The 25,230-nt window shown below is 33.0% G+C and overlaps 2 protein-coding genes and 1 pseudogene across 4 annotated transcripts; 2 read left to right on the forward strand and 1 right to left on the reverse strand.

Moving 5' to 3' along the window:
• Positions 1–12,959: 12,959 nt before the first annotated feature.
• LOC145010910 (uncharacterized protein C24B11.05-like) lies at positions 12,960–15,584 on the forward strand. 2 transcript variants are annotated; one of them, XM_078969481.1, is made up of 9 exons: positions 12,960–13,104; positions 13,912–13,987; positions 14,079–14,144; positions 14,226–14,323; positions 14,411–14,448; positions 14,546–14,633; positions 14,716–14,970; positions 15,090–15,155; positions 15,240–15,583. In XM_078969481.1, exons 2-9 carry the CDS (start codon positions 13,924–13,926, stop codon positions 15,393–15,395), a joined length of 831 nt encoding a protein of 276 aa, XP_078825607.1. In that variant the 5' UTR covers positions 12,960–13,104; positions 13,912–13,923; the 3' UTR covers positions 15,396–15,583. The 2 variants fall into 2 exon arrangements, with proteins under 2 accessions (XP_078825607.1, XP_078825608.1); XM_078969482.1 differs by lacking the exon at positions 12,960–13,104 and having other exon boundaries at positions 15,240–15,584.
• A 932-nt stretch (positions 15,585–16,516) lies between these two features.
• Positions 16,517–17,313, forward strand: LOC145009907 (putative E3 ubiquitin-protein ligase BAH1-like 1; annotated as a pseudogene).
• A 2,343-nt stretch (positions 17,314–19,656) lies between these two features.
• Positions 19,657–22,418, reverse strand: LOC145012937 (uncharacterized protein C24B11.05-like). 2 transcript variants are annotated; one of them, XM_078971734.1, is made up of 9 exons: positions 22,279–22,418; positions 21,219–21,302; positions 21,068–21,133; positions 20,859–20,956; positions 20,746–20,783; positions 20,572–20,659; positions 20,216–20,482; positions 20,058–20,123; positions 19,657–19,955 (listed from the first exon to the last, which is right to left on the reverse strand). In XM_078971734.1, the coding sequence occupies exons 2-9, from the start codon at positions 21,280–21,282 to the stop codon at positions 19,800–19,802; spliced, it is 843 nt and encodes a 280-aa protein (XP_078827860.1). In that variant the 5' UTR covers positions 21,283–21,302; positions 22,279–22,418; the 3' UTR covers positions 19,657–19,799. The 2 variants fall into 2 exon arrangements, with proteins under 2 accessions (XP_078827860.1, XP_078827859.1); XM_078971733.1 differs by having other exon boundaries at positions 21,219–21,331.
• Positions 22,419–25,230: the final 2,812 nt, after the last annotated feature.

The raw sequence follows: 25,230 nt of genomic DNA on the forward strand, positions 1-25,230 counted from the left end.
CTCGTCATACCGAACATTTTCCAAGCTTCAGGAAAATGCTCGGAAGATGGAGATAGAGCTGGAGACTCATGTTAGGGAGGAGGCGGAGTCTCAGGGGAGGGATCGGCGACCGAATCAGTCCCAGCTCGCAGCCAAGCGGGCCAAGCCTGCCGATTCAAGATCAGGGAGCCAGAAGGGCCGTACTTGTGGCAAGTGCGGCAAGGGTCATGATGAGGTGTGTAGAGCAGGGTCTTGCTACGAGTGTAGCAAGGAGGGGCATATGGCAAGGATTGCCCCAAGGGATTTGCAGCCTATTTTCACTGCAACTAGACCAAACACCGGAAAGCGAAGTGTCCGCAGTTGCGGGGATCAACACTGGGAGCATCGTAGGGATCTGCCCCTGCTGCTGTTCGAGCTACCGAGAGTCGTCCGGTGAAGGCCGAGGCACCGAAGGAATGAGGGAGAGCTTTCCAGTTGATCGCGTAGGAGGTCCGCTCGACGCCCGATGTTGTGGCTGGTATGTATTCTTTCATGTATTTACTATGATGTCTGAGATATGGTGTTTATATTATGTTATGCATAGGTACTTTCCTTGTGTGTTCTGTGCCTGCCTTGGTGTTATTTGACTCAGGTGCGAGTCGATCTTTTGTGTCATTAGCCTTTAGTCAGCACATCAGTATTCTTCGAGAGGCGTTGAGTTGACCTTTGCGAGTTTCCATAGCTGACGAGCGCGTGGTGTATGCCACCAATGTGGTTCAGGGATGTGTACTTGAGATCTTCGGGGTTGAGTTTCCGATTGATCTGGTTCCGATTGTGATGGGGGATGTTTGTGTCATCGTGGTCATGGACTGGTTGAGCAGATTTGGAGCGGTTATCAACTGTGAGCGGTAGTTGGTGACCATACGAGACCCTAGTGGGGGAGTTCTTACGGTGTATGGCGAAGGTACCCGTCCTGGGTCAGCATTTTGTTCGGCCACTAGAGCGAGGCAGAGCCTACAACAGGGCTGTAGTGGATTTATGGCATATGTGGTGGATGCGAGAATAGATGCAGGGAGGCCAAGGTCGGTCGATGAAGCTCCGATAGTGCGAGAGTTAAAGAAGAAATATCAAGAAGAAAAAAGGGAAAAAAAGAAAAAAAAATGGTGGATACGAGAATATGTGGTGGATACGTTTTTATAGGTTTTTAGTTTGATTGACAAAAAAAGTGAAAAAAAAGAAAAAGAAAAAAATTGAAATAGAAAAAAAAAGAGTGATGCAATGTTTAAAAGAAAGAATCTACAAACCTATGAAGTCAAAGAAGAAATATCAAGAGGAAAAGTTACAAATTGTTGAAGATTCAAAGTATCAAGTATTTTTATTTTTGTAATTTTATTTTCTAGGTTATTTTATCGTATGTGTGCTTGGGGATTTAACCAAATATGACTTGAGGTTAAGAAAGTTTTATGTGGATGGATTCGGAGGGATGCATAATATGAGCATTGTTCAAAAGAAATAGCTGAGTGTTTATCAGGATTGTGAGCATTTAGGATTAGGGGTGGTCTTTAGGAAAAAATTTAGACACATATGCATGCGTTGCAGTCTTAACATAATGGTTGGGTGTGATTGTGATTGTCTTATGTGATGCTAGTATGCTAAAATTCAGTTTTTCGTGGGGGCAAGAAAAAGACAAGTGTAGGGTATTTTATATATGCATATTTAATCATATATTTTGTATAATATCTTAATAATTTTTGGCTATTTTGTCTCGATTTATGAACAAAAGTTACTTAATTATGTTGAAATTTTATTTTCAGCCTTAAATGCTCGAGTGAAAAAGAAGTAGGACTAGCAATTGGAAGCTTGGAAATTAAAGTTTGAAGAAATAAAGCTTAAAATTTGAGGAACTCGTCGAGTAGAATGGAACACTCGAGAACCATCCATGCCTTACTGTACATGTGTTTTAAGTGAATAACTCGTCGAGTTGGGTCTAATCACTCGACGGGTTGCTGCATAATTTTGAAAATTTCTTATAAATACCGGTTATTCTTGAAACCCAAAGGAGGTTGGAGACTTTTGGTGACTCATTGCCAATTAGAAGGGTTCTTGAAGCTCTGTTTTTTGAGAATTCAATTTGGAAGTCAAGTTAAAAGAGTTGAAAATCCAATAAACACTATTCTTTTTCTTAATCTTTTGCATAAACTATGTTTCAATCATTAGATTTCGATTTTAGGTTGTTAATTGTTGTAGATATGAGCAAAAATCTTTTAACTTCTATTTAGAGTAGATGAATTTATGAATATGGTGTATTTTATGGCTTGGATTAATTTGATTTGGTGAATTCTCTTGTTAAGCTTGTTAAAGACCCTTATGTGTTGATAATAATTATTTTATGTTAATAATCAAGTTGTTAAGTTGCATGAACATCTTCTTAATTACTTGAATCATATAATTTTGTGAACGCAATATTGTATGCCTAGTATTAGTGAAGATGAACCTAGGGTTAACTAGAAAATACGTATATTAATGTGTAAGCATGTATAATGAACAACCATACATGAGTTGATTGAATTGCTAAATTTAGTTAATTAATATTACAAGTCTTACTTGATCCAAACTCAACACTAGGAAACTTGTTAGTTTAATCAGTTAGCCACTATTTGAATTAACCTGTTTACTAAGGATTAGTAATAGTGAACATGAACCTAATCACATTAGAAATTGGTAGCCAATGATATATTAATCCATTGCACTTGCCATGAAATCAACCATAGGAATAAATGAGTCGAATCTAAATAGAAGTCTCTTCTATTATTGAATCTAGTTACTTTTTATTCTCTTTAGTTGTTAATTGTTTTGTTTGAGTGTTATTTGCTTATTAAAGTTTCTAGTATTGCAAAACTAGAGAAAACCATCCTTTATTACTTGTTTTTATTTAAGTAATTCTAGTAGTTAATCTTAATTGTTACCGTTCCCTGTGTTCGATACCCTACTTGCTGAACTTTATTGCTAATCGATAGGTACACTGCCTTTCATGTGTTTATTTTGTGTTTAAATTAGTAGGATTAAAACTAGCGCATTTTACACACATCATAACCCCGAATTCTTCTCAATAAAGTCAATGGTGAAGTCCGACCTGAGAATGAACTAAAAAGTTACAACGGTGAAAAAAATACTCAAATTACCCAACATGGTGGCACTTTAATGTATCATTCCGTTCTCAATTTTTGTTTAATTTCTCAAATATATACAAAAGGGTTTGTAGCAAATTCTTTTTATAACAACTTTATTTCTTATTAGTGTATAGTACTTTGACAAATCCAGTCTATTTATAACATCATAGTTTCAAGGTTTTATTTCCCATATTACAATATTGTACTTTCGTTTTTTGTTTATAATGACATTGTAATTTGATAAAGCCTTCAAATTATAGCATTATAAAAAATACCCAAATTAATTTTCATGCATACATTTATCATCTTTCACAGAATATCATGATTTATGTAGGAACTCTCATGATGGAGTAGTCACTACTAGTATGGCCATATTTGACACCATGAAGCAGTTAAAGAATATTTTCTGATTGTGGTAGACTTTCTGCATGTTGCTGGTAGGAAAGGTATATAAATTTGGCCCATTCATGACTCAATTGCTATGGTGTTGGTTTTTGAACTACTATGAATCACGAGTGTAGCAAAAAGATGCAGTCTTGGAAATCAAGGATAATGATACATCAACTTGTTGGCACTGGACAAATCAATTTGGATATCTAGGTGTGTCTTATTTTTCCCTAATTTTCTTATGTTTTGTGGTTGTTAATTTTTATATGTTAATGAAAGGTTGCATTGTAAGGAAAAGATAATGAAACGCTATGATTATATGTAAGTTGTGTGTTTTTCCATAGTAAAAAATTACCTGTTATGACATATTACATGTAGTATTAAGGCACATTGTAAGTATACTCCAAAATTAAGACACCCTTTTATTCTTAAGTAAATACTTTGTTGCCAAATTCATAAATATGGTATGGTTTTGCAGCAACTTTGAAAAAGATGTTCATAGTTTCCACTGACTAAAGTGATTAACTTAATGATCTAAACTTGCATTGAAACATTAAAAGGTTTGCAGAAATTATTAAAAAACAAATTACTCCATTTGACCCCAAAGTCAAAACTAGCTTTAACTTATACTTGTTCATTGATTGTAAAATATGACTCTATTGATGAGTTCTTGCATTTATATTCATAATCTGTTTCTAAATCCTCCCTAGTAGACCGAGGCCACAAAGCTGGTGCTTGAGAAATACTATCGAGTATCGAGAACCAAAAAACTCATGGCCTTTACCTTTACACCTACTTGATGAACTAACAAAAAGTTTAAAATGGACCATTATGTTAACAACACCAGATATTTATTGTACTACCAAACAAGCCTCTACTAAAGCAACTCAATTCCAGATGGCATATGCCTATTCCTCTATCTCTTATTTTTAATTGTTTGTATGAGTAGGTTTTTGGATGTACTATGATCTAATAGAATTTTCTTTAAGTACAAAGATATGATAGAAATAAATGAAATTGTATTATTAAAATACATTGTACTTTCACTTTTTTGATATTAGCAAAATATACTTTGATGAAAAATTGTAAAATTCCTAAATCACCTCAGGACCACGCTTATCATGGGCCTCAAACTTTTCATATATATATATATATATATATATATATATATATATATATATATATATATATATTCTAGAAATTAAGGAAACTTCCTATAGCATGCTATCATATAAATTATTTAGCACATAATAGCAATTAAGGCACATTCCCTAAGTATTCTAGTGTGTTTGTGACAATTCAGGTATACTACCTAAAATAAAATAAACACATATCTCACAATCATTGCTTAGCATTCTAAGTTTAAGTTTGCAACTTCCCTAAAATTTCTAGTTCGCTTAAACTAATGCTCTGATGTAACGCCCGTGTTTCAGGACTAAGCATTGGTAGATAATGTAATAGTCTAAGTCAACTATTGTAACTCTTTTTTAACTAATAAAGATGAAATATTTGAGTATTCTGTGAATTATGTGCATTTATGTGCTTATTACTTATTTATAAAACAATAATAAATAAAGGATAAAAATAAGCATCAAAATTAAAGTGTGAGATAAGCCCAATATCTTTACATAAAGTTGTAGTGGTCAAAACAAAGATTCCGAAGATATAAAGAACGCCGAAATCCGAGTTATAACGAATAAATTATGACCCGTCGAAGTTTCGCGATGGAACCGACACGACACCGGGAAGCGTAAATAGTGAATTTACGACAGAGTGTTAGCTTTAGCGATCTAAACAAAAGTTATATAATACGTTAAACCAAGAGCATCCATAAAAAGAACGCTCAAATCTGATTTCGTATGAGGAAATTATGGTTTTTCGAAGTTTCGGCTTAGCAGTGTACAACCCGGAGTTCGAATATTAGATCGGGTGGTATTTAGCCGACACAACCTAAACGAGAATCGAAGATCTCGTTAATAGTATCATAAGGGTAAAAATACAGACAAAAACAGACGTCGGATGAAGAAGTTACAGATTTTTAACGGACCAATCCTGTCCCGGCCTGTTAAAAAAATAAAATTTAAAATAAATTCAAAATTAGCCGACAGAGTCTAAACAAAAGTTGTAGAGTACGTTCCTGCCTAAGAGTCCATATAAAGAATATCAAAAACGGAGCTCGTATCGCCTGATGCGAAATCGATGACGTGGCCGAATCCTAGCCGTCACTTTCTATTCACGGTCTCACACAAGATGTTGCCACGTATCGCCTTGCATGCCCGGAGTTCACATCTGATGCCCCGCTTATGAGCACACCTCGCGTACGAAGCTCGGAACGCGCAACGGTCTCATTTCTCCCTCGGTGCATATTTCGCCACGATGACCCATGCCCTTTCGTAACACGTGCCACATACGAAGCTAGTTGTGGCTCTTATCCGAAATACGCCCAGCGTAGCCAAGGACTACGCCCAGCGTACGTCCGAGGCTGGGCCTATAAAAAGGTTGTGAAGGCAGTCACTTGCTTCACACCTTTCAAAGCTTTCTTTCTCTTTCTCTCTCTCTAGTTTCTCTTTCTAGCCCCTAAACCCCCCTAAAGCCTAGGTAAACCCCCTAGCACCCGAAGGAAGCCTCGAGGCTCCCGGAGTCCCGAGAAAAGGGTCTTTCGGTTCGAAAACGCTGCTCCAAGCGAAGTCCGATTTTCTATAAAACTCGTTGTAAGTGAGCTACGCCTACGCTATTTTTAATATAGCTTTTATTTAATTATAGTAATATTATTAGGAACTTATTATAAGTACTTGGGCTATTATTATGGGTTATATAAGTATTGTTTAACGCTTATATAATAGTAATTCTAGACTATTAAATAGTCTCGGTGAATGACAGACTAAACCCTATTGGTAATGATAGTAGGTTTTTGTCGAAGGAAATCGTTTCAAGAGTAACGAAGCGCTGTCTAAGTTCTAAATCACCACCTTAACAGGTGAGTTCATAGTTACTTTCATCTTACACATAGATATAAAGTATTATATATAAATTACATGCTAAGTGTGCATATTATCCGAATACTTGATGTCTATGTTGGATGAATGATTTTATACATGTTTTAAATGATTTAAACTGTATAAGTATTTTATATCTACAAAAATGTTAGGGTAAAACATGGGTAGATGTACTAAGAAGATGTGTGATAAAATGATGAGAGGCCTCGATGTTGTTGTTGTTGATTCTATCATCTAGCAGAGTATAAATGACGACCACAGACTCTTCTAGACAGCCCAATGGAACGCTAGTAGGCTCGCAACCTGTAGGTGCTTGTGAAAAAGGTGTTCACCAGTGTACTCCATCCCCCACATGGTTGCCTTAAGGACATTTATTGATGAGGAATCCCCTTAGCATTAGTGTCCATCCCGATGTTGATCCTTAGTCTAGATCCCTTATGATAGATGTTTTAGGGACGTAATATGAGGATAACGAGAATGGGTAATCAGATTATTGTTTGTTGATGAAATTAATAAACTTATTTATTGTGGGCTGAAAAGCCTATGTGCTCATCAGGCTCCCAAGCCTGACCTACTCAGTTTCATGTATTACAAGTAGTGGCGCTCGAGCATAGATGTGATGTTTTGGATGAGCGATTACGAACATAGGTCTGTAGATATGAAATAATGTAATAACGCTTATATTGTACTGTTTATGATTTTGATATGTATCGAACATCACATCCTAAGTCATTTAATGAAATACATTTTTACGGAAATGCTTTGATAAATCTTTATCATATTTTTATTTTGGGAACAAATTCCGCAGCAATTTGATATAAAATATTACTCTGATTTTCAAACAAGCATAAATAAAATCGATCTTTTCTGGCCGCGAAAATGGAGATGTCACATCTAATAACAACTGTGAAATTCCATAAATTTACAACCATTTTAAAACTTTTTCTTTATGCCTATTTTAAATAAGAGTGATCTTTATAAATGCGGAATTTGTCCCATTAAAAAGTATTTCCAAAGAAAATGATTTTCATTGATTATTAAAAGTTAGGATGTCATAACTGATATAGAAACATAAGCCTAAACAAGCCTTACATCAATATTCTAGCAACCTATAAGTTCCTTTAAACCTATATCGCTACTTGTGATTCAAAAAAAATGAGTGGGTCAGCTTGGAAAACCTGGTAGGTACATTTGGTTTTCAATCCACAATATTATAATCTTTAATTATATAATATTCAACATTTAAATAACCTAGTCACCCGATTCTCGTTATTCTCGCTTCGTAATACTAGATTGATGATCTCGGGAGATCTTTTCTAATGTATCTTTGGTAACAGTCATCTATATTTCCAAAAATGATTAGGCATGGCAGTATGATAATACTTTGGACACAACATGATAGTACAAATAATACTTTGGGTAAGCACGACAATACTTTGGTTAGGCACGACAATACAATAGTACTTTGGATAGGCATGACAAGTCACAACTTATTATTTTGCACAACTCTCACTTAACCTATCATAATCGCTATCTCACACAGTCCTATCACAACCTCTCATTTATTATTTTGCATAACCCTTTACTACCCAACCATATTATGAAGTATAATATACGATTAAATTAAGTAACGATCATATCATAATGAACAAATATATTAAACATAGCAAAAACCGGGCACATGACATTTAAGCACTTCGAATACTTGTATCTATATGTAAGTTGAAAGTAACTATGCACTCACTTGACAAAAGTAGATGACTCGAGGTTAGGGCAGTGCTTTGCCTTAACACTTCTCAAAGACCTAAACGTATAAAGCACTAAGTCTTAGTCTAGTTTCATAATTCTGGTGATTATATAATGATAGTCTAGATTCCTCAATAATCTCAATGTCTACATCAAGATTAATCAAATATGGAATAACCAAGTAGGATCATTTCGAATGTACGGTCTGTTTGGTATACAAAGTATACTGTTTGGAATAGGATCATATCGAATGTACAGTCCGTTTGCTATAAAAAGTATATTGTTTGGAAATCTCACTTCAAACACCTGATTAAATCCATCCTAGACATCACTCTCGTAAGTAGATCAATCAATATAATGACTTGGGAATCACTGATAAATCTTAATTATAGGTTTATAATAACGACTATGACTATAATTATCAGTTACACTTAAAGCAGAGTAAATGTAGCTCAACTTACATAGTATTATGATGAAAATAGGGAATTATGCGGACATAACTCTCAACCGAGAAATTCTTATCGTCGGTTATCTAACACTGCAGAGCCTTGCTAAATTAGCCAGAACTAGGAAGTAAAAAGAGGCTAAGAGATTGTAACATTGGGATTCCCAGGTATATTATTTTATTTACTTATTGGTGAGGTTTGCTGAGTATCTCGATGAGTTGGTGCCTCAACTCTTCGAGTAGAGTCGCAACTGGTGACAAGGATTAATGAGTTGACTCGACGAGACTGTGAGCCAACTCGCCGAGTCAGTGCTGTTGAAGGAAACCCTAAATTCTCGACCCTATGGCGTATTTAAGGACACCTATAGCCTCCATTTCGTCTCACCAGTACCCTTGCACCCTTGAGAGAAACCCTAACGTCTACAATGAGCTTGAGTGGTGAGGATAACTAATCTTGTGATCATTTTGGCTCATTTTCTAGAAGAGGAAGGAAGGTTCATCAAAGAGCAAGAAGGAAGGGCCATTAGATCTGCTTCTTCTTCATCTCAAGCTTCAGATCAAGGTAAAAAGATTTTACCTTTCTTGTAGGACGGTTAGATCTCATGATTTTGAAATTTAGGCCTTGTAACACCTTCTTGATGGGGCATTAGATGCATCAAGACCCTTTTGGAATCTAGATTTCAGATCTAGATCTTGTGAGGTCCAGAGAGTCCAAAAATTTAGAGCAATAGTTGATCAAATGAAGAGTTTTGTGTTTTGGAAGCATTAATGGAGTGGTGATGGCATATAGAGCAATATATGCCATGCATGGCCATCAAGATCGAAACTTTACATAACTTTTGGTCATTAGGAGGTTAGATCTAGAGCTTGGAGTTGCGGATTTGCTCTTAGGTGCGCAAATATGGAACCCGATTGGGTAAACTTGCCGAGTCTATGAGATGACTCAGCGAGTCGGATCGGGTTTGTCCCAACGTTCTTGACCCAGTGATAACTCGTCGAATTTGAGGTCAACTCAACGAGCTCAGTGAAGCCTTAGCAAGACCTCTGAGGATATGAGCGAACTCGGCGAGTCACATGAATGCACTCGGCGAGTCAGGTTAACTTTGACTATTGACTCGCATTGACTTCTATTGACTTTGAGGATGGGTCACTTATGAGGAGTTGAGACCATGAAGGGGTAAAATAGTCTTTTACCCATCCCAAGGGTTAGAACGAGAATAAGAGGTCTTGTGGTGTAATTAAGTAAGAGTGGGGTATTGATTAGAGATACTTATCTAATGTATTAGGCAGAGGCTAATATGAGATTTTGAGCACGTGTCAATTACTTGCTAGCTACGAGGTAAGTCTTCTCACTATACTTTACCTAAAGTGGTATTTATGTGTGAACGGAAGGTCTTATGTGCTTACTTGAGTTGTGTATTGTCTGTATGATATATGTTATATTATGACCGAATCTGAGGGTCCAACGAGCCATGGGACTGGAGGGTCTCAACCAGACCGGATCGGAGGGTCTAACGAGCTGTGGGACCGGAGGGTCCCACTGAGACACATAGACCGGAGGGTCTTACATTGTTATAGCCTCAAGTGGCTAATGTCATGTACATGGTATTTTGGGGAACTCACTAACCTTTGTGCTAACCGTGTTATTGTGTTATGTGTTTTAGGTACTTCTGAGGATCGCGGGAAGACACCAACATAATTGTACACACCTGTTCGAGGCCTTATTGAGGATTCTGAGATTTAATTTTTATTGTGGATTTATGTTGACACTTGTGACACGTGTGGTTTTATGAAATATAATATATGAGATTATGTGTTTTGAAAATAAAAAACTGGTTTTGAAAATTTACGTTGTTACAAAGATAGAAAAGCTCCAAATAGGATAAAAAGAAAAGGGATGGAGAATAAGCTAAATTTTGGTCAATTTATAGGGGTAGGAAAGCAGTGCACGCCACACACTCTGTCTGGGCGTACCGCACTTAGTGTTGGAAGGGGTAACGTGGCACCTGTTGAGTGGCAACATGTGTCGAAATCCTATGGTGGGTCGGAAGCGTGTCGCGCCTCTTGTCTGTTCGCGCGGCCGTGCAAGAAAAAATCTATTTTTTTTTCAAAAATTCATATATTCTTCATATGAGCTCCATTTTCAACGTATTTTATATTTATGCATAGCTATCGACGAGATCTAAAACTTTCTTTAGATCCCATCGGATAATTCTCACTTTTTTTATTATTTATTTTTAGTAAGTTTAGCCTGCTAAAGCTCGTATATAATTTATAACTTTGTCATATGATATCCGTTCTCGACTGTCTTTATATTGACAGATAGTTATTGACGAGATTTTCAACTATCATTTATATTTTTTCCTAACAATCGATCGATTTCAATTTCAGTTTCTAAGTCGAATATTGTTTCGTTGAAACTTTTAAAAATCATAATTTCCTATCAAGATGTCAGATTTAGGTGTTCTTTATATTCTCATTCTCAGTTTTACGACTATTACGGATTTCGTTTAGATTACTTAGGTTTATAATCAACCCATCTAAAATTTTACTTTTTACAATACGCAGAGTCGTATCGGTTTAATCACGAAATCTCGAAGAGGCATAACTTCTTCATATGAAATCAAATTTCAGAGTTCTTTATATGTACAAAATCCTTGTCATATATAGTATAACTTTGGTTAAAATTATTTATTCCAAATAGTCTTCTATAAAAAATCATTTTTATAGCTTATTTTATTTTAATTGACTAGTCTGAATCTATGGGTGTTATATTTTCTCATGGCATCCTACGTGAGACAATCATTAACGAGGTGTCTAGGGCTGTTGATTCTTATGGTCACTACGGCCTCAGTTGCTTGGTTGTTTAGCTCTCTTGTGGTCTGGCATAGGTCTTATGTTATAAACGTCGTAACTTCTTAATACGATTTTGAATTTTAACGATCTTTATATTCATGTGTTTGTATTTAAGTATACTACAACTTTAATTTAGATTATTCCAGTTAAAAAGTTATAAAAAAATGTTCATACATACATTCATAAATAACACATGGATATAAAGATCGTAAGTAAAAATATATTATTTTTTAACATGAGTAATCTAAACGACAGTGGTTGTAGACTCAAATACGAACACGTGGATAACAAGATTGTTAAAATCTGAGATCGTATAAAGAAGTTACGATTTTTAGAACACAATACCTAATTCAAACCATAAGACCTAAGCAACCAAGCAGTCGAGGTCGTGATGACCATAAACATCAACAGTCTCGAACACCTCATTAGTAATTGTCACATGTAGAATGTCGTGAGTAAAATCTAAAAATCGATCATAAATATTGAATGTATACAAATACAACAATGACTTATTTTTGCTACAAAAAATGTTAAGGACTAAATTTGCAAAAAAAATATATTAATGACTAATTATATATAAAGTGAAAAATATATTACTCTATTAATTCATTTTTCCAATTTACATAGAGTAGCAAATCATGATTAAATGTATATGGTTTAATAAATTAAAGGGGTAACAAATGTTTAACAAATATATTATTTTATTAAGTAATTTTCCCGATTTACCTAAATGATCATACGATCCTAGAATCAAGATCGTGATTTTAAAAAATTTGATATCATTAGTTTAACAAATGTTTTTTTTTTCTCTAATTTAACTTTCTTTGTAATTTTCAGATTTTTTTTTTTTTTTTTTTTTTTTTTTTTTAAATAATATTGTATGATAATAATAAAGAAATAACATAAAATAACAATAAAATAATACTCTGTGTGGTACAACATTAAAATTATACAAAGATAATAAATATAATATTAAAAAGATTAAAAACAATATATTTAAGAAAAATCCTTAAATTTATATTATATTTGCAAAAAAAAAAAAAAAAATCATCTTATTCGTTTACCGATTAAAAATATCAAAATACAAATAATTATTATTTTTTAGGAATAAAAAACATATAAACTAAATCAGTTATAAAATAAAAATATAAAGATTTTCTTGAAGATTCTCTATAAGATTATATGCATTTCAAAAGGTTTTAACTTACACGAATTTATTATTTGAGTTCTCTTTTCTCCAATAATGTAAAAATTTTAAAATATGAATAAAAGTTTCACTTTATACAAACTCATCCACGTGTTCATATATGAATAGTCACCGAATAAACAAACATAAAATATCCTAAAATATTGCAGCGAGATTTCGCCACGTCGAACCTTCTTCTCATCGGTTTCCTCCTCTATTTGGTTTCAAAAACTTCAGTCTTCAACCGCCCACATACGCTTTTTCTAAACCCTATAAATACAACATTCATTGCCTATCTCTTCATTTGTAACCCCCCATCATAACTCTCACATCCCCAATTATCCCATCATCTTCTCTCCTGTAAGTTTCTGATGTTAATCTCGTTCGTTTCTAATGATTTATATACATATCTATATGTCTACCGATTCTTTTATATATTTTTCACACATTGATTTCGATTACTTATTCAAATCGTAAATGCTACTTCCTACTTTACAAAATTTGTTCATACACCTTTTGGATCTGCTTTTTTGTGTCTTGAAAAGTTCTTGTTAAGAAGCATGGATTCTGATTTGCTTAAATTTTGTTAATGTTTTTTTATACCATTTGGAATCACTGTTTACACAAGTCCCGATTAAAATTTCCGATTGTGATCAATTGTTTTGCAATGGATGCTACAACTGTAGGACAGGGGAAGAATTCAATCGCATACGACTATTGTTTTGACTTAACTTTGATCGATGGATTTTTAAACTTAAAGTAGTTTGTGCGTTTTTCCGTTCAAAAATCCTTTGAGGAGTGGTCATTGGAACTTGTATCTAGATGGTTGAATGATTTTTGGTTATTGTATTCTTCACTAATCGATGGAGATGTCTATGTTTGAATTTTGATCATGAATTTCTTCAGTCAAATGGAAGAATTTATCGATGCAAAGTTTTCTTGTTTGGGGGATTGACAATTTGATGACTTTTACTTCATTTTCAATCAAATGCACTTCTTCTAGATTGCGAATTAAGATGAATAAGTTTGCATGTGTTTTTCTGTTCCTTATCCATGAAGTTCGGTGCTTGATCCATTTCTAAAATGAATATATCCACCGACTATTTCTTCAGTTGAAAGGATTCTTTTGGGTTGTCAATTGATCTAAATTTTTATATAATTTTGCAGATTATTTTTAAAATGGAATTCAAAAATGAATACCAACAACAGATCCCACAATCCAAATACGAATGTCTTCTCTTCGGTAAGGCTCTAATGTCTAAATGTATTTTGTACATTCTATGATTTTTGCACTTTTAATAGCATTTTGAAATATTTTTGTGTTCACTCTTTAGATGTTGATGATACTCTTTATCCTCTAAGCTCTGGATTATCTGCAGAGTGCACCAAAAACATCAGAGGTATTACATACATTCATCACCTTTCTTAATCATCTTTTTTTATCAACTTATAATATTCATCACATGAATAAATTTTTCTAGAGTATATGGTGAAAAAACTTGGCATAGAGAAAACCAAAGTTCCAGAAATGTGTGCTCAGCTCTATAAGGATTATGGGACAACAATGGCTGGTCTGCGGGTAAAATCTCAATTTTAAACCATTTTTTTTTTTATAAAATAGTGAAATTTAAAATTAAAATCAATTTTTTTTTAAAAAAAATTTCAGGCTCTTGGCTATGATTTTGACCATGATGACTATCATAGGTACTACATCATCCATCCTATTTCACTTTTTTTATATCTCCACAGAATCCTCAAAATCCGATCATGTCATATAATATAATATATTGGTGTTTTACAGTTTTGTCCATGGGAGATTGCCTTATGAATATCTGAAACCCGACCCGGTTCTAAAAGCTCTTTTACACAGCTTGCCCATTAGAAAAGTGGTAAGCCTTATGATTTTTTTAAATTATATTTTCTATAAAAAATCTTTGTATCAAAGTATTGATATATATCTTCACATCATAGATTTTCTCAAACGCAAATGAAGCCCACGTGGCAGAAGTTCTTCGCAGACTTGGATTGGAAGATTGCTTTGAAGATGTCATATGTTTCGAGTCTCTAAACCCTAAAAACCAAGATTCCCCCAAAAGTTCTGTTACCGGATATGATGACGTCAGCAAACGTGCTGTTGTACTTCCAGAAAGTCCCATTATCTGTAAACCCTTTGAAAATGCATTCCAACAAGCTTTCAAAATGGCAAAAATTACCCCTCATAAAACCGTATGTTATCATACATCTCCATTTATCCTTATCTTCCTCCATTAACAAAGACTTGCAATAAGTTTTCGTAAAGAATCTTGAATTTTATCTTTTTTTTTTTTTTTTTTTTGGGTTTTCAGTTGTTCTTTGATGACAGTATACGTAATATACAGACTGCAAAACTTACAGGACTTGATACTGTGTTGGTAAGTTGATTTTTGGGTTGAGTATAAAAAGTTGATGTTTTTTGTTGTATTTTATTTTATATGATTTTTTATTTTTGGAAACAGGTTGGGTTTTCACAGAGGAAGAAAGGGGTGGATTATGCTTTAGAGAGCATTCATAACATCAAGGAAGCACTGCCGGAGTTATGGGAATCGGTCAAAAAGTCAAAAGGTGGTCGCTATTCTCGAAAGGTTGGAATTGAGACTCATGTGAAAGCTTAGATTTACAATTGTGTTCTAGATCTAACATCATGGTTCTAATTAATCTTCATTTGTAATTGTGAATTTTAATGATGGGAGTCTGGTATTACGTATTTGATACACTTATTGTGTAAACGATGGTGTATATTGTTATTATGTATTTGAATGTGTTAAGAACTGTAATATTAATTAACTAGATTCAAGTAATTTTTAAGTTATTATAATTCAACTTATTGCATTCCTGTTGAAAAAAAAAAACCCACAGATGATTATACTTTATACTTTACAGTAGCGATTAGAAGTGGAAACCAATTTGTCGTTTTGCTACATTTTTTACTTTCGTTTTTCATGACCATCGACATAGATACCAATTTACTGTTTTTCTTTTTTGGTCATTTATATTTATAAGTGAAGAAAAACATCAAGTTACATGTTTATTACCGGGTTAATTAAATCCGTAAGTCGCTTTCTTGATATAGTTTGCCCGGTTTAACTAATACTGAAAACCAACTATCTAAATCGCAACCAAATAATCGGAAATATAGATTCCTCTAATCAAATTTGTTGAATTGGTTTTCAAAATATTAAATTGACGGCGTTGAAGCATTAAACATCGTTGAATTTGAAATTGAATTGTTCATCATTTACATCAAAGCTACGTAATTTCGTTCCACGTTCTTTTTGGCTAAAAACTATGCATGAAAAAATATCATTGCCCATTGCTCGGTTTCAAAAAAGGGAAGGGGTGCAGGGCGGCTTTACTATATAAAAATTTAAGTAAGGGTTTAGGACCCCCAATTATAAAGGGCTCAGTTTTTAAAATCAATGGATGTTGCACAACGTCTTATGAACAATGAACAATATTAGCAACAATATGCACGACTTGACTACAATCAACAAGAGCAACCAGTGACGATTCAATTTCCACGAAATGCGAATGATTTCCACAAAACCCAACCTCTGTTCTAGTGTTCTTCTTCTTTCAATCCCTTCTCTATTTTCCATCTTCCTTCTCCATTCTCCGATTCTTGATTTCGATCCAAAAAACAACATGCGTCACTTTAAGTACAAGAAGCTCAAGAACGATTCGAACTTTTATAGACATCATCAACATATTAAAGTTTCCATTGATCCTCTCAGGCATGAAAATCCTGATGATGATCTCAATCAGATTCCTCCGTATGAATCCTACCAACGTAATTTTCCTACATCATTATATTAGTTTGAGAGTAAAGAAACTTGTTCATCTTCATTTTACTCTTGGTATCCGAAGATTCTTGTGGTGCTTGTTTCATTATTTCCAAATTACAAGAAAAACACTTGGATGTGATGCAATCACCATGGTTGATTGAATTGGTAGCTTTCTATATGAATCTAAAAGGTTTGGACAGTTTGACTTCTAATGAGCTTTTTAGTCAACTCTCTTATAATCTAAATACCTCGAGTGAAGAGTCTTTACTGATTTTGACACTTCTAGGTTCTGAAAAACTGGACTACAATGTCACCTGTCCTATTTTCTTAGTATATATGTTTGAAAATAAACATATTAATTACTGCATATTCCAATTATATCTTTTATAAAATGGACAATTATTGATTTAGGACATTGTTTTTCAACCATATTCGTTTAGTTGTGGACACATTTTGTTTTTGCAAGTCTTGTGATTGTTTGGCAGTTGGTGTACTGATCATTAGAGGGTGGAAGTCTGCAAATCTAGATTCCAAGTGTCTAGTTTGCAGTTTAGATAAAGTTAGATGTTATAAATTGCGATATCTATTTTTTCTATATGCTTATTAAGTATATATGATCATACTATGTAACAAAATATAGATTAACGGTATGGTTTACATATCTCTGTTATTACAGACTTGAGTGTATTCTAAATCAGTTTGCATGTCGGAACTAGGTTTGCTCTTACAACAAATGTATTTCCACTAATCTATAATCTGATTCCAGTTTACAGATTGTTCATTTGTAATACAGTAGCCAAAGGGTCCTAAATTTTTTGTTCGCTTAGAGCCCCCAAACTGGTTGAGCCGTCCCTGAAGCGGTGATACTACAAAGTTTTGACAGGAGGTTTGGATTGGTGATGAGATGGAATAATGGGAGGTGTTGGAATTGGATAAGGGGTTAGAAGGCCTTGTAATTCTTGGGTTTATGTGAAGTTTTGAGAGATTGTGTTGAATAGCGTGATGGTGCCTAAATGGAGATCTCGAGTTTACACTTGAAGAGATTAGACATTATATTGATGAGCACCTCCCTTTTTCAATTGGTAGAAATAAGATCATTGAAACAAAACCAATGATCAAATTTTACCGTAGATGTAGTCATCTTCAACCTAGATTTTGTTTCTTTGTTACAAGTTGCTTCAAAATAAATCCAACACGTCTTCTTTTAAGGTGACTTTTTGTTTTTCCTTGCTCCAAAGCTTTGACACCGGACATCAACCTTCAGGGTGATACCCTTTCATATTTTCCAGAGCAGTGACAACAACATTAGGCCTTATGCAACACCCACAACGAGAAGGGTCGTGGTCTACGCAACCATGATCGTTGCTCGTGCACCACACCGGACCTTCGTGGTTAGGCATGGTCGTGGTCTACGCAACCATGATCGTGGTCCATGACTAGCAGTTGAACAACTAATTTTTTTTCTTATTTTTTTTTAAATGTATAAACCTTATCTATATAAACACAACATTTACATCCAAACCATTCATCTATTTTACACACTCTAAAAAATCATATTTATTGATTTCTTCACGAATTTTGGTTCGGATGATGATAGAGAAATTATCTCGACATTCTTCAAAGTTGTGAAACATATACATGATGAAGAACGTACCGATGTTATACATACAAGAGCGGTTGTCAATCGAGATCGTCAAACTACACATGACTTATTGACACGTGATTAGTTTACCGATAATTGTCTTTATAATGATGAGTTGTTCCTGTCTAAATAAGACTATATTTTTTTTACATATTAATAATGCTTTTTTTAACGGCAAATACAAATATATATATATATATATATATATATATATATATATATATATATATATATATATATATATATATATATACACTAAACTACTCCTAAATTATTCAACCTATGTCCACAATAGGACTTGAACCTTCTAACTCAAAGAAGGAGGGCAACACCGGATACCGCTGGGTTAGAAGCCTTTTGGTTAATAATGCTTTAGAAGCCTATTATGATTATTTTAAACAAAAATTTGATGCTAGAGGAAGAATGAGTTTTAGTAGTATACAAAAATATACGGTTATGCTTAGATATTTGGGATACGATATAGTTTTTGATGCATCTGACGAGTACTTGAAAGTATCTGAAAGGACCGCGATTGATTGTGTAGATTGGCTTTGCGCAGGTGTGTATGAGGTTTATCACAAAGAATATTTGTGTAAACCTACTACACGTAATACTGAGAGATTATATTTGGCTCATGAAAAGAGGCATGGATTTTCGAGAATGATTAGTAGCCTTGAGTTTAAGCATGTAGCATGGAAAAAATGTACAAATGTGTGGAATGGTCAATTTACTCGGGGTGATATAGGTGAGCCAAGTATAATACTAAAAGTTGTTGCGTCTCAGGATTTATAGATATGACATTCGTTCTTTGGAGTTGCGGGGTCTAACAACGACATTAATGCTCTTGATCAATCCCCTATTTTAAACAATATTTGAACCGACAAAGCACCTGATATGTCGTTCATGGTGAACGATCATTCGTACAAATATGGTTATTATCTTTGTGATGAGATATACCCTGATTATTCTACATTTATGAGGACATACTCGATACCTCGAATTGAAAAGGCAAAGTTGTTCACAAAAAAACAGGAATCATCTATATATAATATCGAAAGAGCATTTGGAGTCCTCAAGCAGACATGACATGTAATGAAATACGCTACACAACTCTTGGATATGGATAGAATTAAATGAATGATAAATGCATGTATTATAATACATAATATGATTACAAAAAATGAAGGTAGATTGATTTACACTTATGATCTGGACAACGTAGTTATCTTGATTGAAGAGTTTGCACCCGGAACGACTGAATTTTAACACGGGTTGTTGATATTCATAACAGAGAAACGTGTTTTAGTTTTCAAAAATAACAAAAAATGTGTGACCTGAGTTGTGGTGGTGGTTTTGTTCACCAAAATTCATTTAATTTTCCTTTTCTTATAACTCATAACTGGTGAGTGGTTCGTCGAATTCATGCCAAAGGGAGTAATCTTAGGCTCAGAACCACAAACCTAACACATTTATTAACAAAATTGAAGTAGATAATTTACATATTTGACATTTTAAAGTTAAAAAACCATTTACATTAATAATTGAAATGGACAATTACATGAAGCAAGATAAAGAAAAACACAAATGTAGATCTAGGCTTGCACACGAGTCTCGATTCCAATCTCTTGAGAATAGCGACCATCTTTCAACTTCTCAACCAACTCCCACAACTCTGGCAATGCTTCCCTTATATTATGAATACTCTCCAAAGCATAATCCACCCCTTTCTTCCTCTGTGAACACCCAACCTTTTTCCAAAAAAAAAAAAAAAAAAAATCATTACAAAATATTCAACAAAACAAAAAACATCAACTTTTTTTTTTTTATACTCAATCCAAAAATCAACCTACCAACACAGTACTAAGTCCTGTAAGTTTTGCTGTCTGTATATTGCGTATACTGTCATCAAAGAACAACTGAAACCCAAAAAAATTAAAATTTTCAAGATTCATCAAGAAAACTTAAGAATGGAGGAAAATGAGACAAATGGAGATTTAAGATAACTTACAGTTTTATGAGGGGTAATTTTTGCCATTTTGAAAGCTTGTTGGAATGCATTTTCAAAGGGTTTACAGACAATGGGGCTTTCTGGTAGTACATCAGAAACTTTGCTGACATCATCATATCCAGTAACAGAGCTTTTAGGAGAATCGGAATTGATGATTTGGTTTTTAGGGTTTAGAGACTCGAAACATATGACATCTTCAAAGCAATCTTCCAATCCAAGTCTGTGAAGAACTTCTGCCACGTGGGCTTCATTTGCATTTGAAAAAATCTGTGGTGAAAATTTAATATATACATGAGTTTTCATAGAAACTATAAAGTGTGTGTGTTTCATTAAAGAAAAGGAAAGAAAAAGCTTACCACTTTCCTATAGGGTAAACTGTGTAAAAGAGTTCTGAGAACCGGGTCGGGTTTTAGATACTCATAGGGCAATCTTCCATGCACAAAACTGTAAAAAATTGAAGATTATATAAATTACGATTTTGAAGGTTGTTTAGAGATAAAAAAGAAGTTGGAAATATGATGATTTGGTACCTATGGTATTCATCATAATCGAATTCATAGCCAAGTGCCTGTAAAAAAGATTAGTTAAGTCTTTTTTTTTTTAATAATTTTATAAAGTTCATGGTTAACAGTTGAGATTATACCCAAAGACCAGCCATTGTTGTTCCATAATCTCTGTAGAGTGTAGCACACATTTCTGGAACTTTGGTTTCCTCTATGTCAAGCTTATTCACCATATACTCTAAATAATGTATTCATGTAACAAACATCATGAGTTAATTTTGTTTACTATTTAACAAAATGCAACGATCAAGAAAATTCATGAATGTATGCATTATGCATGATGCAATACCTCTTATGTTTTTGGTGCACTGTGTTGATAATCCGGAGCTTAGAGGATAAAGGGTATCATCGACATCTAAAGGTGAAGAAAAGAAGGTATTATAAATTGACATTGCAAAAGCTTTGACCATATATGAAAGATAAATAATTTAGAGGCTTACCAAAGAGAAGGCATTCATATTTTGATGTCGGGATCTGTTGTTGGTATCCGTTTTCGTATTCCATATTGAATGATTGTGTAAAATCTATGCGAATATAATTGTTGAAATTTTAGCTGGCATCCCAAATTCAGAAAGTAAGATACTAAAATTTTGTTCTTATGGGAAAATAATTAAGCATAAAAGATCTTTCAGTAACATAGTGTTACTTGCACATTTATGAATGGAAGAATATTGGATTTTAAAGAAATATCAAGACAGTCAAAATAAAAGCTACTCTTGTGAAAAGTATGTGGTTTATAAAGGGTTTAAATTCATACCAATTAATAATATAAAACTAAAAGAAAACTCATTTAACTCGATTATCAAATACCCCAAAGGAACACCTTGCATTAACTAACAACCCCAAAAAATCCTTTTGACTAAAGAAATATTCAGCTTTTTCATGTTTTAAAGCAGATCAAGCAAACAAACATGGATATAAGGAATACAAAACTTTACACAAACTAATCGATCTCAATTAATAATCTAAAAGAAGTTCATTTGATGTAATCCCCCAAAACAAGGAAACTTGGTATCAATAAACAAAATGGAGAAAATTCGACAAGTATTAATGTTCCAAAATGGACAAGTCGATCAAAATAGTAAAGGAAAAGCAATAGCATTTCAAGTTTTAAATCGGATAGAGCAAACGAAACTCATATTATAGTTCCATGTGTTTGAATTTGATTCTCCGTTTACCTTTGCCAAACTAAATAATCATGGTAAAGAAAAAAAATGGCGTCGATGTTAAATAGAGATTGCAATGATATAACAAAATGCAATTTCTAAGCGATAAATTTAGGCGAAGGGTAAATACGATCCATTAACCATCAAGAACATTCAACAGACACAAGATCAGAATCAAAAGGTATAAAACCAAAATCGTTAAAATTTCAATAGCATTTACGATTTAGAAGGAGCGAAATGAATGTGTTCAAAATATTTCGAAGAATCAGAAAGCATACATATAATATTCAAAGATGGAATCATGAAAAGAAACGAAATTAACATTGATACTTACAGGATTAAAGAAATGTGAGAGCGTAATCCGTTAAAATGCGGTGTTTGAATCAAGAGATGAATTGAGAGTGCGATTGGAGATTGAATTTATAGGGTTGATTGGTTGAACATTTATTGAAACTAAATTACAGGAAAATGATGGGAAGTATCTTTATGTGCAACGTGCCCAAATCTCTGGAAGCCTGCCAATGCCATCATGTAAAAATAAAAAAGTTAACGTCGACGAGAATACCTTTTTTTTTTTTTTTCTAAATATATTTTAAGTTTGCTATTTTATTATATAAAGTTACAAATAATTTTACTATAACTTAGGTTTTCATTATTTATTTTAAATAACGTCTTTTAAAATTATATTATAAATTATAAATTACTAATAAAATAGTACTTTTGCATATGCTTTATCAATTTTATAAAGATACAATCATAGATCTTTATCACATGTTGGCAAAACTTTTATTAAATAAAAGGTAACGAATTTTTTAGGACGGTTTATCAGGGCAAACCATATAATCAATTAAAAAATTATATATTTTAAAATATAAAGCCATGTTCTAGATTTTAAATACAAAATATCTTCAATATAATTACTTTTTTTTATAAAGAAACACATTTTAATATTGATATATTTTTAATTAGTTTTCTAAAACTCGTTCATAATGTTTTAAAGCAGCTCAAGTTTGTTGAACTTCAAAAGTACTTTTAGTTAAAATATCTTTTACATATAGATTCTTTATTTTATATGAACGCGTGCAATGTTAAGTCTAGCATATTACAATTGCTTTGTAAGTTTTTAAATTTATTATATTTTTTTTCATTAAAAAAAAAGGATAAAACTATAAATATGATCTATGTGGTTAACCAAACGTCACAAACTTAATCCTTGTTAATTTTTTGACGAACATAGTTTTTTTGGTTTTCAAAACTTACGTGAATGATCTTTTTTGCGGACATCGTTATTCTTCAATCTTTTAGTGTGAGAGTATTTTAGTCTTTTCAAATAGTAGAGACTGAGTTTGTGATTATGAGTAACTATAAGATCTATTTATATAATTTTTTTTATATTCTTATGTTTATGAGTTTGTAGTTTTTCCACGCTTTTACTTTTTAAAATATCATTTTGACTTTTTCATTTTGAACTTTAAAAAATGTTATTTTCACTCCTTTATTTTATAAATTTTTTTGTTTAATTCAATATTATATATAATTTGATTTTCATTAATAACTTCCATTTGTTAACCTAAAAAAAACTATTTGTATGTCTTTATTTTTATACGTTTCGATTATAATTTAAAACTTTATTTTGTTAATTTAAAAAAAAAACAATAACATGTTTTTTTTATAAACTTGTCGGTTTAAATTCGAGTTTGTCTATGTTTCGACATAGTTTTTTTACGTTTTTGTGTTTACCTTTATGTACGTTTCTTAAGTATGAGACGGGTCACATACTTAAGAAACGTATAAAGTTAAACACAAAATGTATTATATGTGACCCAAGTCATACGTATGAAACTTCCATAAAGTTAAGCACGAAAACGCTAAAAAAAATATGTTTTGCGAAATGTAGATGAACTTGAATCTATACTGATACGTAAAAAAAAAAAAAGTTAAGTCGAAGCGTAGACAAGCTCAAAGATAATACATTTTCGAGTTTGTAAGTTGAATTTTGATGATTATATTGATAAAAGCTAGGTTTCGATGTAAAGAAAACACGAACGAAAAAAACACGTACATAAAAGTAAGCAGGAAAACATAAAAAAGTTACGTCAAAATGTAAATGAAACTCTAATATAATGTGTTTTTAAAAATTAACAAACGAAAGTTAATATATGTGATTCGTCTCATATGTAGGGAATATACATAAAGTTAAACACAAAAATGTAGAAATAAAATTAAAAAAGTTAAAAACAAACAACGTCAAAACATAAACAAACTCGAATTTAAACTGAAAAGTTTATAAAAAACATGTAATTTTTTTTTAAAAGTAACGAAATAACATTCTAAATTAAAGTTGAATCGTTGACTATCATTAATTATACCGACAAATATATAAAAATAAACACATAAAAATAGTTTTTATAGGTTAACGAACAGAAATTATTAATGAAATTCAAATTTGTAACACCCGTGTCCTAGATTGGTTTAGTATAATATTTATCATGGACCAAAGATGTAGTTTTAGGAAAAACTATGTGTCACGATGTGGTGCAAGGAAGCCCATGATATGGCATGGAATAAATTGAACACGTGAGTGTCATGACGTAGCAATGAGTTGGCCACGGTATGGCAGGTGTTCTGTACCAAGCCCGTAAACTTAGGGTTCCTCCCATATTTAAGCAATATTTGTAGAGGATTAGGGCCTCCTCTTCAACCTCCAACCGTCGACCTCAAAACCTTAGCCTCCATTAGAGAGTTTTAGTTCATTTTGGTATTCTTGGTGCCTTGAAGAAGAAGAAAATGGTGTTTTGGTGCATTGATTGTAACGCCCGCAGATCCGGGCTAGTCAATTTAGAGGCAATAGGGGTCAAAAATGACTTTTCGACAAAAGATTATTTAGAATGAATAGTCTTAACCAAGTTTTAGAATATGTCACAAGGTTTCCGTACATATAAAGAACGCCGAAATCCGAGTTATAACGAAGAAGTTATGGCCCGCCGAAGTTTTACGGCAAAACCGACACGGCACCGGAAGACGTAAATAGTGAATTTACAATACAAGACTTTTTAGCCTTAGCAATCTAAACAAAAGTCGTAGAATATGTTAAACTAAGAGCGTCGATAAAAAGAACGCCCAAATCTGACTTCGTATGAGGAAGTTATGATTTTTCAAAGATTCGGCTTAGCAGTGTACAGCCCGAAACTCGAATTTTATTTCGAGCGGTTTTTGGCTTACGTGTAATAAATGAGAGTTGAAGATATCATTAATAGGAACTCAACGGTAAAAAGTCAGACGAAAA

This window comes from Lactuca saligna, chromosome 8, assembly GCF_052625555.1.
Source record: "Lactuca saligna cultivar CGN05327 chromosome 8, ASM5262555v1, whole genome shotgun sequence".
Lineage (NCBI taxonomy): Eukaryota > Viridiplantae > Streptophyta > Magnoliopsida > Asterales > Asteraceae > Lactuca > Lactuca saligna.

Coding starts and splice junctions, on each gene's coding strand:
- LOC145010910 (XM_078969481.1), top strand. CDS start 13,924: ATGGAATTCAAAAATGAATACCAACAACAGATCCCACAATCCAAATAC. Junction 13,988..14,078: donor ATACGAATGTCTTCTCTTCG/GTAAGGCTCTAA, acceptor TTCACTCTTTAG/ATGTTGATGATACTCTTTAT. Junction 14,971..15,089: donor AAATTACCCCTCATAAAACC/GTATGTTATCAT, acceptor TTGGGTTTTCAG/TTGTTCTTTGATGACAGTAT.
- LOC145012937 (XM_078971734.1), bottom strand. CDS start 21,282: ATGGAATACGAAAACGGATACCAACAACAGATCCCGACATCAAAATAT. Junction 20,957..21,067: donor GTGCACCAAAAACATAAGAG/GTATTGCATCAT, acceptor TACATTATTTAG/AGTATATGGTGAATAAGCTT. Junction 20,784..20,858: donor CAACAATGGCTGGTCTTTGG/GTATAATCTCAA, acceptor TCTTTTTTACAG/GCACTTGGCTATGAATTCGA.